The sequence below is a fragment of the Delphinapterus leucas genome, chromosome 11 (assembly GCF_059928025.1).
Source record: "Delphinapterus leucas isolate spDelLeu-1000000601 "Yukka" chromosome 11, BTC_Dleu_Yukka2, whole genome shotgun sequence".
NCBI classification, from domain to species: Eukaryota; Metazoa; Chordata; class Mammalia; order Artiodactyla; family Monodontidae; genus Delphinapterus; species Delphinapterus leucas.
This window is the reverse complement of record NC_143139.1, coordinates 2,705,803-2,724,720: the sequence shown is the minus strand read 5'-3', so window position 1 is coordinate 2,724,720 and position 18,918 is coordinate 2,705,803. Positions and strand designations below refer to the sequence as shown.

At 39.8% G+C, this 18,918-nt stretch overlaps 1 protein-coding gene across 18 annotated transcripts in view; it reads left to right on the top strand.

The window, feature by feature from the left end:
• Positions 1-18,918, top strand: part of ERC1 (ELKS/RAB6-interacting/CAST family member 1) — a 387,721-nt gene that overhangs the window by 97,599 nt on the left and 271,204 nt on the right. For 9 of the 18 annotated variants that reach the window (XR_016394796.1, XM_089919953.1, XM_022577188.2 and 6 more), the window contains exons 5-7: positions 991-1,146; positions 2,383-2,475; positions 5,921-6,088. Coding sequence is in view for 17 of the 18 variants with exons in the window: in XM_089919953.1 (XP_089776079.1) it covers positions 991-1,146; positions 2,383-2,475; positions 5,921-6,088 (417 nt within the window). In the remaining variant the exon portion in view is untranslated. Of the gene's footprint in view, positions 1-990; positions 1,153-2,382; positions 2,476-5,920; positions 6,089-18,918 lie in introns of all 18 variants that reach the window. The other 9 variants (XM_089919955.1, XM_089919951.1, XM_089919954.1 and 6 more) reach the window with 3 other exon arrangements.

The window sequence follows — 18,918 nt, the reverse complement described above, 5'->3', positions numbered from 1 at the left end:
TGAGAACTTCCGCCTTTTCACTTAAAAAGAAGCACCTTACAGCTTCTCTTTGTCAAATCTGAATTGCCAGCATCACTACTCTTGTGCTTTGGGGACGGTATTAAATAAAATATTGTCACATAAAAACGGTCACTTGAACACAAGCACTGTGTTGCCAGGACTGTCCATCTGATAACCGAGGTGGCTGCTGTGAGTGACTGACGGGCAGGGGCGCACTGGACAAAGGGATGATTCACGTTCCGGTGGGACAGAATGGGATGGTGTGAGATTTCATCATATTGATTGGAACAGCGGTGCACAGTTTAAAACTTCTGAATTGTTTTTTTCTGGAATTTTCCATTTGATATTTTCTGACCGCAGTTGACCTCAGGTAACTGAAACCACAGAAAGCAGAACCACGGAAAGTAAAACTGTGGATAAGTCGGGACCACCGTGTGATAAAATGTAACTGTTAACATAATTATCCATCCCTTTGTTTTTCTGCAGTGGGAGGTTATCAGATCTTTATTATTGTAGATAGGGTTATACGAATTATTGTGTAAGTCTTTGAAACCTTCTTACTCTTTTCCCCACTCCTTTGGGAGCATAAGTAAGCCTTTTAGAGGTCATCAAGTAAAACGATAAAATATTATAGCTAGAAAAGGTTTTACTGTTAATATTACAAATGTTTTCACTAGAAGTTTGTTGACCATAAAGTACTAAGAAACTTTAACTAGTTTTCCATTGCTTCTACTTCTTCAGTTAATACTCTCAACTTTAATCAAAAGGGTGCAGAGGAAAGGCTAGAGGAAAAAATCATACTATAGATCTCAGTCCTCCTCCTCTCCACCATATGGCCATGAAGGATATATTTTAGAAGCAAGGCACCAGTTGTAATATTTCTACATATTTGTTTATCTTTATTAAATTTCACATCTGTAAAGACAGGCTTGTGCAACCTCTCTGGCTTTTTGCGAATACTTTAATGTCTAAATCTTCCTTTGTCCTCAGGATTCAAAAATTTCCTCTATGGAGCGTGGGCTCCGAGACTTGGAAGAGGAGATTCAGATGCTGAAATCGAACGGGGCTTTGAGTACTGAAGAACGAGAGGAAGAAATGAAGCAAATGGAAGTCTATCGGAGCCATTCTAAATTTATGAAGAACAAGGTAATGGTGTGTGATACTGTAATTTTTAAATGGGGTTTGAAAAATTGGTGCATGTTCCTACTTCTGTAGTGATGGTGGACTTCATGCTGTTTTATCAGGCTTCAGGGAAGAATACTTGTACCGTAATTCTTTCAGATAGAACTTTCCAGAATTAAAGTCAGAATTACTGATGTTGTATGGTTATTTCAAATTTCACTTAAAAGAAAAATTACTTACATGAGGCTAAGTGTGTATTATCACGGTTTAACATTTCATGTCTACCAGTACTTCTGAGGCGATTAGTAGGATTGCATCCAGATGAGTTTTTCTCACTATATGAAACATCATGTTCTCGATGTCTTGTGAACAAATTTAGAAGTGAAATTCAGCCTAAGAGACTGAATCCACCTCCCCTTTTTTTTCCTGAAATGGCTTAAATAAAACCGTGTTTTCCCTTCAAACACAGTTCCCTAAAGGAAACCCCTTTGTGCTCTCCCTCGGAGAAGACCCATGTGTATCAGGTTTATTGTTTACCACGTGCACTTGGGGTGTATGTACAGTAGGATAAGTATTGCTGAGACATATCAGTCTGTATTATAACCTCAGTCACAGTATTCCTTCCTTAGAGCCAAAGGCATTTATTTTGATTCTATAAACTATTTTAGGTAAATTGGAGGATTTAGTTTATTACAGTTATCAGTTTATCAGGTCTGTGGTGTTTTAGAGATCATAATTTCAATAGTAAAATATTAGCTAGAAAATAAGTGTTCCTTCTCCTCCCCCTGCCCCCCATATCCCAATTGTGTTAGTTTGCTAATTTCTCAGAAGTGAAAACCGTTCCTTTAATGATGCAGTTTCTGGCTTCTTTCTGGGATACCCCTACCTGCATATAAGTCAGTAGAATATTCCTCTGTTATTTTAAGCGTCTGTTATCAACGACTGTGGCCAATTTCATGTAACTTTTAGAACTTAAAGCTTCACATGTCCAACTTTCTGTTAGTTCTGGCTTACCATTCTAACTTGAGAACAAAATAGAATGTGGTCCCTGCTTCCCGTTTGCTGATGAGCACGTTTCAGTCCATTACCCTGTGAAAATGGCGAGCCCGCCTAGGGTCCTTTGCAGAGGAAGTTAGGGGAACAGATTTGATCGTGTTATATGAGTTATTGTTATTTCCAGTTACTGCTCTGGCTCAAAAGCAGATAACAAAAAGACCTAAGTTGACACATGAGTGAAAAAGAATAACAATGTCGTGACAGGTAGAGCAACTGAAGGAGGAGCTAAATTCGAAAGAGGCTCAAGGGGAGGAGCTGAAAAAGAGAGCGGCTGCTCTTCAGGCCGAGGTCTTTGCCGTAAGATTTACCCTTTGCGTGCAGTGGTCCCACAGTGGGGCCCTGCTGCTCTGGCTCTGGGTGCCCACACTTTCACTCTGTGGCCGGCAGCTTTGCCCGGCACTAGCACTAACCAGCCCGCTCTGCTCTTTAACCGACTCCTGTCCACCCGTTTGACCCACGCGCCGCCCTGTGTGCAGCGAGCCCTCATGTGCTCTGGAAGCCCTGTCCCTGGTTTTTTACTGTTGCTTTGCCACTGTGTGGATGGTGCTTCAAAGCTGTTTTTTCTCCACTCCTTTCCTGTTACCAGAAACTTGTTGATTTATGTGAATGGTCTCTTTTCTCTTCTTAGGTACAAAGAATGTGCAGATGTTCTAGGTCCATCACCCAGGGTTTATTTCAATCTGATTTCTTGAGTGAAGTGCTTTACCTTCATATGTAGGCATCATCTTTAAGTCCCCGATAGGTGATTTTGCAACAGATTTTACTTTCTTTGGAACAAACAGATGTATTGAAGTGATCAGCTCATTTAGTTATGTAGTAAATTAGAAGTAGCGTGAAACTTAAAGTCTCTAAATCTATTTAGTAGCTCAATCATCTGTCTCGAGAACTTGAAATTCCATTTCAAACTGTGATAAAATGATTATAATAAAATAGCCAACACTTGAGTACTTATTATAAGCATTTTATAACCTACTAAGGTAGGTATATTCTCAACCCAATTTATGTATGAGGAAGCTGAGGTAACACAGTGGTGCTCAGGAAACACAGTTAGTAAGAGGCAGAGTTTGAGTTTTACACAAGCCATTTGGTTCCAGAACCTGTGCTGGTAAGCTCTGCACTCCACTGCCCTATACTAGGCTGTGCACACATTTGTCTCACAAGTGTCAGGAAGAAAACTGCTTCTGAAAATTACGGTAGAATAAGACTGGAATGCAGCATTAAAAGAAAAAAAAAAACCACTTGTGCTAATTTAGTGTTTGCTATTTGTGGACCACTTTATAGTATAGATAGAAAAGTGAGATATTTTGTCTAAAAGGGTCCAATTTGGTTTGTTGTAACCATGTATTGCCTAGAGGAGAAGTTGATCTATAACTTTTTTTTCCTCAGCTAGCATTATTAATTTCTTTTAGTGTCACGCAACAGGCTAAACATTCTGTACATTTTTTTGGTTTAATCTGTATGCAATACAGTGGCACTGGTTTGCTTTCTCCATCTTACTGATTAGGAAACCAAGGCTTAGAGAGGTAGTTACCCAAGAAGACACACTCATTCGTTCTCACGTGGGATTGACTGCAAAAGCCTTAGGCTCCTAACTTTTCTTTTTTTTTTTTTTTTTTTGCGGTACGCGGGCCTCTCATTCCTGTGGCCTCTCCCGCTGCGGAGCACAGGCTCCGGACGCGCAGGCTCAGCGGCCACGGCTCACGGGCCCAGCCGCTCCGCGGCCTGTGGGATCTTCCCGGACCGGGGCACGGACCCGCGTCCCCTGCATCGGCAGGCGGACTCTCAACCACTGCGCCACCAGGGAAGCCCTATGCTCCTAACTTTTAAGGAAAATGTGTGCTTCTGAACTCTTCTATTTAGGACATTGTCTCCGCTTTCTCAGCCGTTATGGTCAGTGCAGCATCATCTGAGGATTATTTAGTAAAATGAGATCTTACCGTTATTTTTGATCACATGGTCCAGAGGTAGCTGGAAATTTGAGTAATCTTTAAGCCATAGTTCTTTAGCTGATGAGGTGAGAACATTTTGAACGTTTCCCCTGACTATTTATTCATACCACAAGTGCGTTTTTAGTGCCTTCTGTTTGTTAGGGGTGGGACGTTGGTAAAGGGATGTCATGAAAGATGCTACACCGTTACAGTATGTGGCAGCTCCTGGGTACGTATCTGTGTTACAGGACGGAAGTAGCTGCTGTCGACAGCTGTCTTCCACTGATGTCCTTACCAGCTGCAAATATTTTGCATACAGGGAGCACACAGAAATGTTTGTTGAATGAATGAATATTATATTTGTAAGTAGAGGTTTCATGCATATGAGAAAAATGCTTGTCTTCCTGCTGAAACAGAACAGTAAATTATAAGTTTATTTTTAGTGCTCCTTAAAAGTAATTTTAATAACAGTAACATTTATTTCGTACTTTCTCATGGGAAATTATTCACAAAAACTTTGTCCCTTATGCCTAAGATTATTACAGTCAAAATACTTTAGATACATTCAACTTTTTAAAAAGTATTTTTTGTTTCATCAGTGATACTGAGATTACTGACTTCTTGTCAAATTTATACTTCCAAGAGTCTATATTTTAGTGTATAGCTAGCTACCTTGCTTAGGCAGTGGATATAATGTAAAAACAGATACGATTTCTGTTAATTTGGCTTACATTTAGAATAAAAGAGTAAGGGCTTCCCTGGTGGTGCAGTGGTTGAGAGTCCGCCTGCTGATGCAGGGGACACGGGTTCGTGCCCCGGTCCGGGAAGATCCCACACGCCGCGGAGCGGCTGGGCCCGTGAGCCATGGCCGCTGAGCCTGCGCGTCCGGAGCCTGTGCTCCGCAACGGGAGAGGCCACAACAGTGAGAGGCCCGCGTACTGAAAAAAAAAAGAAGAATAAAAGAGTAAAAATTCTTAGAAACAGTAGAAATATAAAGGAGATGTTTGATGTTAAATGTTTTCTGAGTTAAGATGAGAAAAATTTATGGGAGAGTGAGTGGCACCTATCGATTTATGGATTGCTCTGTCAGAGTAATTCAAATTTGATTACACATGTAGATTCTTACAGAATGAGATTTGATGCGTTCTTTATTTAGGTTATATACTTTTATCCATTTAGTTGATATGACATGTTGTAGGTAATATAACTTTGTAGGTGGAATCTTTTTTTTAGGTCAGTACCCCTAACTCCTCAAAATTACATAATTTTTAGAAAGCACATGTTTATAATGCCTTATAACACTAAAGTGGCTTTTTAAGAAGGACTTTATGTACACTTTCATTTGAGAATGAAAAAATAACAATGAAAAAATAAATGTGCAGCTTTTGAGTTTAAATAGCAATAGTAGGAAGTTTCTTTTTTCTTTCTGTATTCCATCTACACTAATCCTGCTGTATGATTTGAAGTTTCTTATGACTTAATAAGATGAAAACTGCTTTAGTCATGTTCAGACGCTTACTGCTGTCTCATAGTCATCTAAGTGAATTGGGATTTTTCTTCTTCCATTCCTTTTCTAACGGATTTCAAAAGTTTAGGGGAGACAATAAATGAAAACTGGAAATTTTGCTATTAGTTGAATAAGCTTTGTTTTTTTTTGGGAGGGTGGTCAGCTAAGATTAGATGATGCAAAAAGATGAATTGTGTCCTGTCGTAAAGTTAATGCTGTATATCTTGACGGGGATCTGTCAAAGACCCAGATCAGAGGTGGCGGTTTTATTTCTTTTTTCCTTATACTGCTTTTTCTTCTTCTCTAGATTGGTCAGGTGAAGCAGGAGCTGTCCAGAAAGGACACAGAACTACTAGCCCTACAGACAAAGCTAGAAACACTCACCAACCAGTTCTCAGACAGCAAGCAACACATTGAAGTGCTGAAGGAGTCCTTGACTGCTAAGGAGCAGAGGGCTGCCATCCTGCAGACCGAGGTAAAAGGAGTTGTGGGATTTGCACGGAGCCCATTCCTTGGCACCTTTTCTTGTGTATTACCTGTGCACTTCTCGTTGTGTTGAGATACGGGAGTTATGAATAATATTATGATGGATTCTTTAGCGATGTGGTCAGTTATAGTACTAAACTATAGCCATCTTGTTTCTATTGTTCTTGTATCTAACAAATTAAACCAGTGCAGTTAATATATGTTTTTGATACTTCAGACTTTGACTAAGTCTGTGCTTCTAAGTAGACTTCAAACTAATGATATGAAATGAAAAGGTAGTTGTAAAAGCATTTGTCCTCACCCTTGGTAAATCTTTCAGTCATGAATGGGAGTGAGCTTGGTCAGCCTGTGTTGGGTTATTAAGTGTCCTTAAGTTTTGGTATTATGAATAGCTTTGAGTAAGCAAACTGTGGAATCTAGAAATGTTTGAGATAAATCTTGTTTTGAACTGCAGATTATTAGACACGTGCCTTCATGTCCTGTTTGAAAATAAAGTTAGCGTTTTTAGAAATATTAGAAGATTATCTAGTCTGCCAGCCTTGATTAGAGGTAGGAACACACTAAATAATTCCAGACAGATGAGAATCTATCATATTTGCAATGAGAAGGAATTGATGATGCTATTTGGATTTGCTGTCTTAAGGAAAATATTTTCTAAAGATCTCAGTGGAACAGAGAATTTAGGTAGGAATAGGTAAGCAGTTCTGCTGTCTAGAAGAAAAATAAAGCATATAGTATGGATTAATTTTTTCTTTTCTTTTAAAGAACAAGATAATCGATAAATAAAGGCATAGTGTAATGAGAAAAGGAATGGGTAGTAAAAAGAATGCATGAAACATCTCAGACCCAGAAGTTCAGAATCTTCACGCGAGCAGGAATGGGAAAATGACCAAAATGTTTCATGTAGTATTTTATTTTTTTACAGTTTGGGATTTTGTTGAAAATGAGAGATTTGGATGATGTATTTATAATTTTCCTTACAAACTATACTTTTTCTATTTTGATCACGTTTCATTTTATCATGATACCTCAGAGGGCTATTTTGGGATAAATAAGGCTCTGGCTCTGGCCTCACAGTTACTGAGTGTGAACTTCAGTTTTACCACTTGCTACCAGGTGCAGGGTCCTGGGCACATTACTTAAGTTCATTGTGCCTCGTTTTACATCTGTAAGATGAAGAGGAGTTCCTGCCTCATTAGGTTGTTAGCATTAAACTAATTTCTCTACTCCTAGTGCCTGGCACATAGTAAGGTCTTTGTCAGTTATTGGCATCATTCTAACTCTTGTAATACTATCAGCCAATATATGTAAACTGTTAAAATGGTAAGAGGTTCTTGTTGCTTTTCTTTTCATTGGCATAAATTTTATGTAGAAGGTCTGCTATTTAATATTTTTATCAAGCTAAATTAAGGTTTATTTAGGGAATTGCAAATATAGAATTATCTGAAAAATGTTAACCTGCAAATTTATTAATTTGTGGCTTTATTAGAGTTTTTCACATCAATGCCTGGTATGCATGCAGTACTACAAAAGGGTCAAAAGAGGGCACCAGTGTTTTGGAGGTGAGCCTGTTGCCAAGTTCGCTGCTGTGATAGTTTTGGATGGAGGTGGCAGGTGTGGGAACCAGGGGACCAGGCAGTTGGTTAATGATAATGCAAACGCTTAAAAGCTTGTCACAGTCTAATAGATGACTTCTTCCCCTTGGCAATCCATCCTTCTCTTTGTACCACCCTCTGAAATAGTGTTCTTATTAGCTAGGTCTCACACAGATGGGCTTGTGATTGGTTTCTTGTACCACAGAGAACAAAGACTGTATTTGTGGTCATTCTTGGATGGTTTTTATATTTGTTTTTAGGACTAACTGAGTTTCAGTAATTACCCTTGTAAGTTATTAGGACAACTGCTCCAATATAAGGGTCTCATTCTAAAAGATAACAGTAGAAAAGCTAACTTCCTTTTGAATTTGGGGTGATTATATGAATGTTATATGCCTGTTTATCAGGATTTGCTTTTTTTTCTTAAATTACTCTGGTGACACTTGACAAGGCTCACTTTTTCCAAAGCAGCTTTCTCCTGTTGGATCCCATAAAAGACAGTTTGAACCAGCTCTTTGAATGTTCTCACCTTTTTCTATAATTGCTATATTTCTGTTCCTAAAATTGCCCTTTTTTTAAAAAGATAAAATTATTTATTTTATTTATTTATTTTTGGCTGCATTAGGTCTTCGTTGTTGCGCGCGGACTTTCTCTAGTTGGCGGCGAGCGGAGGCTACTCTTTGTTGTGGTGCACGGGCTTCTCACTGCAGTGGCTTCTCTTGTTTCAGAGCACAGGCTCTAGGCTTGCAGGCTTCAGTAGTTGTGGCACGTGGGCTCATTAGTTGTGGCTCGCAGGCTCTAGAATGCAGGCTCGGTAGTTGTGGCACACGGGCTTAGTTGCTCCGCGGCGTGTGGGATCTTCCCGGACCAGGGCTTGATCATGTGTCCACTGCACTGGCAGGCGGATTCTTAACCACTGCGCCACCAGGGAAGCCCCCTATGATTGCTCTTAAGTGATCTCATCCTCCTCTCTGAAGCTACCCTAGACTTTCATCCAGCTCTCAAATCACTAAATTAAGCACATATGAAAAAGAACATGGATTCAGGAGTTTGTTTTTTTTTAATTTTAAAATTCTTTAAGGAAAAACGGGATGTGGGAAAAGCCCTGTTTTTTTTCCTGTTCAGGGTCCATGGTATGAGGTCCTTTTGTGTTGGGCAGTGTACAGTATATAGTATCTATGGAATTGCTCCTGCTTTATGAACATCTCCTTTAATCTGTTGAACTTCACAGAGGTGGTCTGGATTTAGTAGCACTGTGGTCAAAGCATGGGCTTTGGAGTCAGACCTAGGCTTGAAATAGCCTTCTACATTTATTAGTTATGTGACCTTGGATGAGTTATTTTACCTCTGTAATCCTCCATTTTCTCATCTGTCACTGAGAATAATAATAATACCAACTTCCTAAGGTTAGAATAGATGTTTAATGTGGCTAGAATAGATTTTTTAATTGTGAAGTTCTTATCTGAATTTGGAGGTGAATATTAAATATCAATGGGTTTAAAATATCGTCACTGGTTTTTTCAGATGATAACTTTGTAGCCCCCTTCCCCCACCTTTGTACAGATAAACTGTGCACTGTTGAATGGCACATCTCTGCCTGTGGTCTTTTGCAAGTTTCTCTGAGCTCTTCAACCTTTTGTTGGAATGTCAAACAGAACTCAGTGCAGTTTGTTGAAATAGCCTTTTAAAAAGGTCTGCTTGTGTGCACTCTCAGTCTCATGACCCAACGCCCTTCATTCGTACTCCTTTCTAGGTGGGAACAGTGGGAGATGTGGTGATAGGAAATTACACTTAGTGATCTCGGGCAAGTCACTTAGTTTTGGCTTTGATTTCCTCAGCTTTAAAATTAGGAGTAGTTTAGATTATTTAATTTTTCTTTTGTTTTTGGTTAGATTATTTAAATTTTTAAAAATTTATGGGGACTTCCCTGGTGGCACAGTGGTTAAGAATCCGCCTGCCAAATCAGGGGACACGGGTTCGAGCCCTGGTCTAGGAAGATCCCACATGCCGCAGAGCAACTAAACCCGTGCGCCACAACTACTGAGCCTGTGCTCTAGAGCCTGTGAGCCACAGCTGCTGAGCCCATGTGCCACAACTACTGAAGCCCGTGCGCCTAGAGCCCGTGCTCTGCAACAAGAGAAGCCACCGCAATGAGAAGCCCGCGTACCGCAACTAAGAGTAACCCCAGCTCGCCACAACTAAAAAAAGCCCGCACGCAGCAACGAAGACCCAACACAGCCAGATAAATAAATACATAAACTTTAAAAAAAATTTATGAAATACAGGAAAAATGCAGAAAATAATATAGTAGACAGTACTCAGATTTAACTTACATTTATGTTTGACCACATTAGGTGATCTTTAAAGGTCCTTTAAAAGAAAAGATTTTTTTAAAAAAAGCTCATTCTAAACTAAATATTCAGTGAAAGCAGAAACTTTTGTTAGAATCTCAGGTTTTTAGAACTGGTTGGGGCTAGGAACAGGCTAGGAATAAATATTCGGAAGCTGTCATTATGGGGGTAGTGGCTAAAGCCTTAGGGATGAATTGGTTTCTCCAGAGGAAGGTTGTATAGAGTGAGATGTAAAGAGGGGGAAATGACAGAGGATCCAGTGAAGAAAACTGAAAAGGTGTGGTCAGAGAGTTAGAAAGGCAGTGAGTCATATAATTGCAAAAGAGGAATTATAGGAAACATGCCATTGTTACTGGCATGCAGTTACTAGTGCTAATGTGCTCTTAGGTAGATCTGTTTATTGATGTAAAACAAAAGAAGGTTAAGGTGGGTTGAGATAACGAATACTTTTGTGATCAGAAGTAAAAGGCCAAAACAGCAATGTAGCCATTTTTCTGTTCATGTCCATTGGTAGAGAAAGTCTTGTGGAGGAAAAACCTTCTGATTTTGTTGAAGTTGGCATAACCTGTTTGCCACAGACCTTGGTGCTTGGCAAGCTGGTTAGATGCTGTGCCTCCAGCTCAGTTGATGTGAATAAACAAAGTCTTATTCCTCCTGCCAAGAATGGTGTTAGGGTGATGACTGTGTGTCCTACTAGTCTCTGAGGGGTTTTCCTGAATACGTTTTTTGTGGTTTGCAAAATACGGACCTCATGCAAAATTATACTCTGAATTTAGTTCATACCAAACCAAAAGATCAGTGTAGAATTCAGAGCAGTTAATCTAGTAGTAGCAAAGTGGTTTTTGTGGTTATTTTTATCTCAGATCTCCAGACCAGCCCATATAAATTCTGCATTGCATGAAAAAGCAGACCAAGAAAAAGTGTACACAGGTGATTTGAATTGAAAAGATCACTTAGTAGGGCTTCCCTGGTGGCACAGTGGTTAAGAATCCGCCTGCCAATGCAGGGGACAATGCAGGGTTCGAGCCCTGGTCCGGGAAGATCCCGCATGCCGCGGAGCAACTAAGCCCATGCGCCACAATTACTGAGCCTGTGCTCTAGAGCCCACGAGCCACAAGTACTGAAGCCCGCGCATCTAGAGCCCGAGCTGCACAACGAAGAGTAGCCCCCGCTTGACGCAACTAGAGAAAGCCGCGCAGCAACAAAGACCCGATGCAGCCAAAAATAAATAATAAATAAATTTATATAAAAAAAGAAAAGATCACTTAGTAATTAGGCTGTGGGCTTGGGTAGTTTCTGTGGCTAATATTTGTGATATGAAATATTTTTAATGTCAACACCTGCATTTCCCACTGCAATAACACCAAAGGTTTGTATGTTTATAACAAGAGTTTTTATTCTTTACCTTTTTCAGTCACCAATTCTTGTGGGTCTCATACCTGACACCCCCTCAAATCGGCATGCGGGTATTTATGAGTGGTTAGCGCAGGCCCATTTCCAGGTCACTCAGCAGAGTCAGGGATCTAACGTAAAAGTGCAGCTGGGGCATCTGGGTACTTTTGGTAAGGAAGCAACAAATATGAGGCCTCACAGTTATTATCCTGAGACATTGGTCCCATCAGAATGAGAAACATTTAGAAGCGATGAGGGACGCTTTCCTGCTTATCTACAGGTTTAAATGTCTGGGCTTTTGACTTCTGCAGTAAGAATTTAATAGTGTATTTCAGGGGTATTGGGTAAAATGTTTATAAGGTGAGTTGCTTTGTTTTTTTTGCTTGTGGTTATTGGAATATATAGAATACATATTAGAGGTGGAATATATAGTATACAGAATACAAATTAGAATGTAGGAATTAGGTAGAAATGACTTGGCATGAGATTTATTTATTTTTAGATTTCTGGCATGTGTACTTTCTAAGACTTTGACCTCTTTAACTGTGCAGCGGGTCAGAGGGTTCAAGGAGCTCCCTCTTGACTCGCCCTGACTGATGGATGCCCTGTAATGGGTTCACTAATAGGAACCACATCTGTTACTGTCAGATGGGACTAGTAGCCATGTAGGCGGGCTGGAGCTGAGCCTCAACAAACGCCAGGTGGATAAGGGTCAGTGAGTTCTTCTGGCATCTTGACAACCTGGTCGTTGAATTTCCTATTCACAAGCATCTTCGCTCTGTGGTGGCAGTTCTCTTCTCCCTGTTGAACAGATATTCAGTCTGTTCCGACATTTCCCTTCTGGACCTTTTTCCCTTCTTTGCATAGTGGAGTGTTTCTGATTTTAATACGTAGATGAAGGAAAACTGTGGGTAACTTAAGGAATTTTGTCACCTTGCACTTTAGAAAGGACCATTGGAGAACTCAGTGGTGATCATGTATTCCATCTTTGTTCCTCATTGGATTTTAATTCTTGCTCTGAGCTCTCTAGTGCTGAATTCAGGCACCAACACTGGAAGTTTGTAATGTAACATCTTTTGGATTCGCCGGGCTTGGCTTATTGTAGTTCTGCTGTTTGTCAGTAAAATACTTTCGTTTTTGTCACTGCTGAGTAATCTTTTCCTTTTCCTCATCTTTGAGGAAAAATTTAAGTAGATTGGCTATCTTTACACATGTCAAGTTTCCATTTCATATACTATTCATGGGAAGAACTCATTTAGATCTTCTTCAGTTGCTTTCATTAGCCGTTTGTAATTTTCAGCATACAGAGCCTGTACATGTTTTGTTAGATTTACACCTAGGTATTTAATTTTTTTGGAGTGATTGTAAATGGTTATACATTTTGAAAATTGAAGTTCAGTGTAGCGTCATATTTAATCTTGACCAGTTGACAAAATATCAACATTTTAAAAAGCTAGTGTAGGGACTTCCCTGGTGGCGCAGTGGTTAAGAATCTGCCTGCCAATACAGGGGACATGGCTTCGATCCCTTGTCCAGGAAGATCCCACATGCCGTGGAGCAACAGAGTCCGTGAGCCACAACTACTGAGCCTGCTCTCTAGAGCTCGCGAGCCACAGCTCCTGAGCCTGCGTGCCAAAACTGCTGAATCCCGTGCGCCTGGAGCCCATGCTCCGCGACAAGAGAAGCCACTACAGTGAAAAGCCCGCACACTGCAACGAGGAGTAGCCCCTGCTCGCCGTAACTAGAGAAAGCCCGTGCACAGCAGCGAAGACCCAACACAGCCAAAAATAAAAATAAATAAAATAAAATAAATAAATTAAAAAACTAGTATAAATATGCCTCTATTTTCCTTAGTAGTATTTTTACTAAGAACCATTTCAGGCACTTAAAATATAGGTAAAATACTAAAACATTTTAATATGGTAAATGACGTGTAGGAGTTTTTAATTTTAACGTAGTTGGCCTTACCAGTATTTTTTCTTTATGATGTATCCTTTCTGGGTCTTAAAAAAAAAAAAAAAAAATCCTTCCATGCTGCCCTGTCTTAAAAGATACGTAAAAAGTATCTTTCTTTCTAAAAGTTTTAAAGATTTGCTTTTTATATATAAAGCTTTAATTCATGTAGAGTTCATTTTTGTGTATGATATGAGTCAGGGTTCTCCCCCTCCCTCAGTATGGGTAGCCAGTTGTCTAAAAACGATTTATCAGCTACTCTGTCCTTTCCTCGCTGAATACAGTGTCACCTCTGTCTCTGTGTGTACGGGTCACTAAATGGTGTGAGTGTGTGTGTCTGGGCTCGCATTTCTGTGGCAAACGTCTGTTGGTTTATTCCTGTTCTAATACCGTGCTTTCTAATTTTGCTTACTTAAAAAAATCAAATTTATTGACATCAAATAAACTGCATATATTCAAAATGTACAATTTGGTAAGTTTTGACACACACCTCTGAAACCAGTGGCACAGTCAAGATAAAGAACACTGTCCCCAGAGTTTTCTTGTACCTCTTTGTAACCCCTTTCTTCTGCCTCTCCCTGATATTCTTCACTCCTCCCCACTTCCTCCCTCATATCCAGGCAACCCTTGGTCTGCTTTCTGTTACTGAAATTAGTTTGCATTTTGTAGAATTTTACATATATGAAATCTTACAGAATTAGTGGTTAAGAGCTTAGGATCTGAAGACAGACCATTTAGCCTTAAATCCATGCTCCATCACTTATTTTTAGCTTTGAGATCTTGGGTCTGCTTTCCTCTCAAAGTACCAGTTTTGCCGGTTACCATGGGAAATTGAAATTTTCCACAGGGAAAATACAAGGGAAGGAAATACGATGCTTGAGAATAGAATTCTGAGGACTTTTGATATACTGTGTATGTGGTTGGCAAGCATATACATGACCATGTGCAGGAAGGTTCAGAAGTCTGAGGGTAGAATGAAGAAAACTGTTTAATACAGAAGTAAAGGTTTGTAAAAATAAACATGACTGGAAAAAAAAAAGATGATGTGAGGCTGTATTTGAAATGATTGTTCAGGCTGGGAGAAAAACAAACAAAACCAGAATGGAGGTGAATAACAAAAAGTTAGGGATGATAGATCAGAGGTTATACTTTGGACAAAGAGTAGATTTAGTGGGCACAGAAGAAAGGAAAGAACCGTGTTTCAGAAATAAGATTTTCAGAGTTTGAAAGTTCTTAGGTGGACCTTTCCAGAACGTAATAAGGTTTACCCTGTATCATTAATTAAAGTAGAATAGAGGAAAATTAGAGGTGCAAGAGTGTTTATTGAGGGGGCAGTGGAACTTGTGCTGACGAATTATAAATGGGACCTGAAAAGATGGCTTCCCCAATTTCTGGCTTGGTGAGACTGGTGGCGTTGAAGTGGTTGAGAGAAATACAGTTTAGCAGAATGAAATGTTGTTTATTTACATGTTTTTCCTCTCCAGCATGGTCCAACGTAATTTGTAAGTACATGATGGCTTATCTATATCAGTCCCAAATGAGACTGGTCTCCTAGGAAATTTTCCACAATACTTATTGAGCAGTAAGTGCCACTAAACATACAGTACTGGTTCTCAGATACCTTACTGTTTTGATATAATATAGTTTCAATATGTTATTGATGTAATAATACAGTTATGATATAATGTAATAATATTTCCTGATGTTTTGGTATTCTCTCTGTGAGTCATTACCCATATTACCTATTATTTAAATTAATTAATTAATTAATTGTTGGGCTGCGTTGGGTCTTCGTTGCTGCACGTGGGCTTTCTCTAGTTGTGGCGAGCGGGGGCTACTTTGTTGCGGTACGCAGGCTTCTTATTGCAGTGGCTTCTCGTTGCGGACCACGGCTCTAGGCACACAGGCTTCAGTAGTTGTGGCACACGGGCTCAGTAGCTGTGGCTTGCGGGCTCTAGAGCGCAGGCTCAGTAGTTGTGGCACACGGGCTTAGTTGCTCTGCGGCATGTGGGAATTTCCTGGACCAGGGCTCGAGCCCATGTCCCGTGCATTGGCAGGTGGATTCTTAACCACTGCGCCACCAGGGAAGTCCGACCTATTTTTTCTTTGTGGGTTATTCTACATTCAGACAGGAAAAATAATATAGTACAAGTTCAAGATTAAAGATATTTTGTAGAAACATACTTGTTATCTTAGATGTGCGCTGTCAGTGTGGTAGTCACCAGCCACACGTGGCTGTTGAGCACTTGAAACGTGGCAAGTCCAAATTGAGATGTGACACAAGTGTCAATTACAGTATGCATTGGGCTTTGAAGACTTAGTACGAAACAAATGTAAAATAGCTTATTAATAGTTTTTTTATATAGACTATAGGTTTGAAATGACAATAATGTGTATATATATTAGATTAAATAAAATATATTATTAAAATTAATTTTACCTCTTCCTTTATCACTTTTTAATGTGGCTGCTAGGAAATTAAAAATTTCATAAGTGGCTTGCATGTATGACTCATGTTATATTTTCGTTGAACAGAAAGAAACCCACCTCCCTGTTTTTCTGTAATCAAATGTGTAACTATTTGCTGAATTATAAATACTTAGTGGGAAAGCAAAAAAACAAAAGAATTTGGTGTGTGAGTATGTTTAATGAAATTTGCTGTGAATAGATTTTAAAATAAGTACAAAATGCCAATGGCATTCTTTATAGAACTAGAATAATTCTAAAGTTTGTATGGAAATGCAGAAGGCCCTAAATAGCCAAACAGTCTTGAGAGAAGAACAAAGCTGGAGATATCATGCTCCCTGATTTCAAACTATATTATAAAGCTACAGTAATCAAAACAGTATGGTACTGGCACAAAAATGGATACATGGATCAATGGCATATAATAGAGAGCCCAGAAACGCATCCACATTTATATGGGCAGTTAATCTATGACAAAGGGCCAAGAATATACAGTGGGGAAAAGACAGCTTCTTCAACAAACGGTGTTGGGAAAACTGGGCGGCTACGTGAAAAATAATGAAACTGGACTGCTCTCTCACACCATGCACAAAAACAAGTTCAAAATGGATTAAAAGGACTTTCTTGGTGGCACAGTGGTTAAGAATCCACCTGCCAATGCAGGGGACATGGGTTTGAGCCCTGGTCCAGGAAGATCCCACATGCCACAGAGCAACTAAGCCCGTGCACCACAACTACTGAGCCTGCGCTCTAGAGCCCGCACGCCACAACTGCTGAAGCCTGTGTGCCTAGAGTGCGTGCTCCACAACAAGAGAAGCTATCACAATTAGAACCCGCGCACCACAACAAAGAGTAGCCCTCACTCGCCGCAGCTAGAGAAAGCCCACGTGCAGCAACGAAGACCCAATGCAGTCAAAAATAAATAAATTAATTAAAAAAAATAACCGAAAACCCAAAATGGATTAAAGACTTAAATGTGAGACCTGAAACCATAAAACTTCTAGAAGAAAATATAGGCAGTACCCTCTTCAACATCAGTCTTAGTAATTTTTTTTGGATATGTCTCCTCAGGCAAGGGAAACAGGCAAAAACTAAACAAGTGGGACCACATCAAACTACAAAGTTTTTGCACAGCAAAGGAAACTATTAACAAAACAAAAAGACCACCTACTGAATTGGAGGAGATATTTGCAGATAATATATTCAATAAGGGGTTAACATCCAAAACATACAAAGAACTCATACAATTCAACATAAAAAAAAAAAAAACTTGATTAAAGAATGGGCAGAGGATCTGAGTAGACATTTTTCCAAAGAAGACATACAGATGGCCAACAGGCACATGAAAAGATGCTCAACATCACTAATCATCAGGGAAATGCAAATCAAAACTACAATGAGATATCACCTCACACCTGTCAGAGTGGCTATTATCCAAAAGACCGCAAATAACAAGTGTTGGTGAGTCTGTGGTCTGTGGAGAAAAGGGAATCCTTGTGCACTGTTGGTAGGAATGTAAGTTGGTGCAGCCACTATGGAAAACAGTATGGAGATTCCTCAAAAAATTAAAAGTAGAACTGCTGTATGATCCAGCAGTTCACTCTGGGGTATTTATCTGAAGCAAACAAAAACACTAATTATAAGAGATACATACACCCCTATGTTCATTACAGCATTAATGAACCAAGATATGGAAGCAACCTAAGTGTCCATCAGTGGATGAATGGATAAAGATGATGTTGTCTGTGTATGTGTATATTATTATTCAGCCATGAGAAAGAAGGAAATCCTGCTGTTTGTGACAACATGGATGGGCCTTGAGGACATTGTACTAAGTGAAGTAAGCCAGACAGAGAAAGCCAAATACTGTGTGATTTCGCATATATGTGGTATCTAGAAAAGCAAATGAACAAACATAGCAAAACTGAAACAGAATTATAGATATAGAGAACAAACAGGTAGTTGCCAGAGGAGAGGAGGATGGGGAGAGGAAAGAAATAGGTGAGGGAGATTAAGAGGGACAGACTTACAGTTACAAAATAAATGAGTCAAGGGGATGGAATGTACAGTGTGGGGAATACAGTCAGTAACTGTGGAATATTATCGTGTGGTGACGTATTGTAATAGACTTTTTGAGATGTATAGTAACATCAACTTACACTGCTGTGTTTCAGGAAGTAACATAGGGCTGTAGGTCAGTTATACTTGAAAAACAAACAGACTCAGAACAAGAGACCAGATATGTGGTTACCAGAGGTGAGGAATCAGGGGAGGGGAGATTGGATGAGGACAGTCAAAAGGTACAAACGTCCAGACATCAGGTAAATAAGTACTAGGGGGCTTCCCTGGTGGCGCAGTGGTTGAGAGTCCGCCTGCCAATGCAGGGGACACGGGTTCGTGCCCCGGTCCGGGAGGATCCTGCGTGCCACGGAGCAGCCGGGCCCGTGAGCCGTGGCCGCTGAGCCTGCGCGTCCGGAGCCTGTGCTCCACGACGGGAGAGGCCACAGCAGCGAGAGGCCTGCATACCGCACCAAAAAAAAAAAAAAAAAAAGTACTAGGGGTGCGGTGCACAACAGGATAAAGTTAATAAGCACGGCTGTGTGTTGTATGTGAAAGTCATTAAGGGAGAAAATTCTAAGAGTTCTCCTCATGAGGAAAAGGTTGTTTTCTATTTCTTTAATTTTGTATCTGTATGAGACAATGGATGTTCACAAAACTTACTGTGATAATCACTTCATGATGCATGGAAGTCAGATAATTATGCTGTACACTTTAAACTTACACAGTGCTGTATGTCAGTTATACCTCAAAAGTGGAAGAAAAAATAAGTACTTATATTAGATTTCTGATTATTTTAAAGTTATATCTAATGGATGGTATTAAACTTTGGTGATAAAGGTACCTGGATACCAAGCTTTAGCTGACTAGTCTTGACATCTGAAAGTAGACCTTGCTTTGCCTTACAGATCTCTAAGTGCATTATGGGATTGTCAGCTGCAGCTAGATTGTATTCTCTGATACAGCAGGTGTCATGTTTGGTGATGCTTATGGTTTTCTTTCTA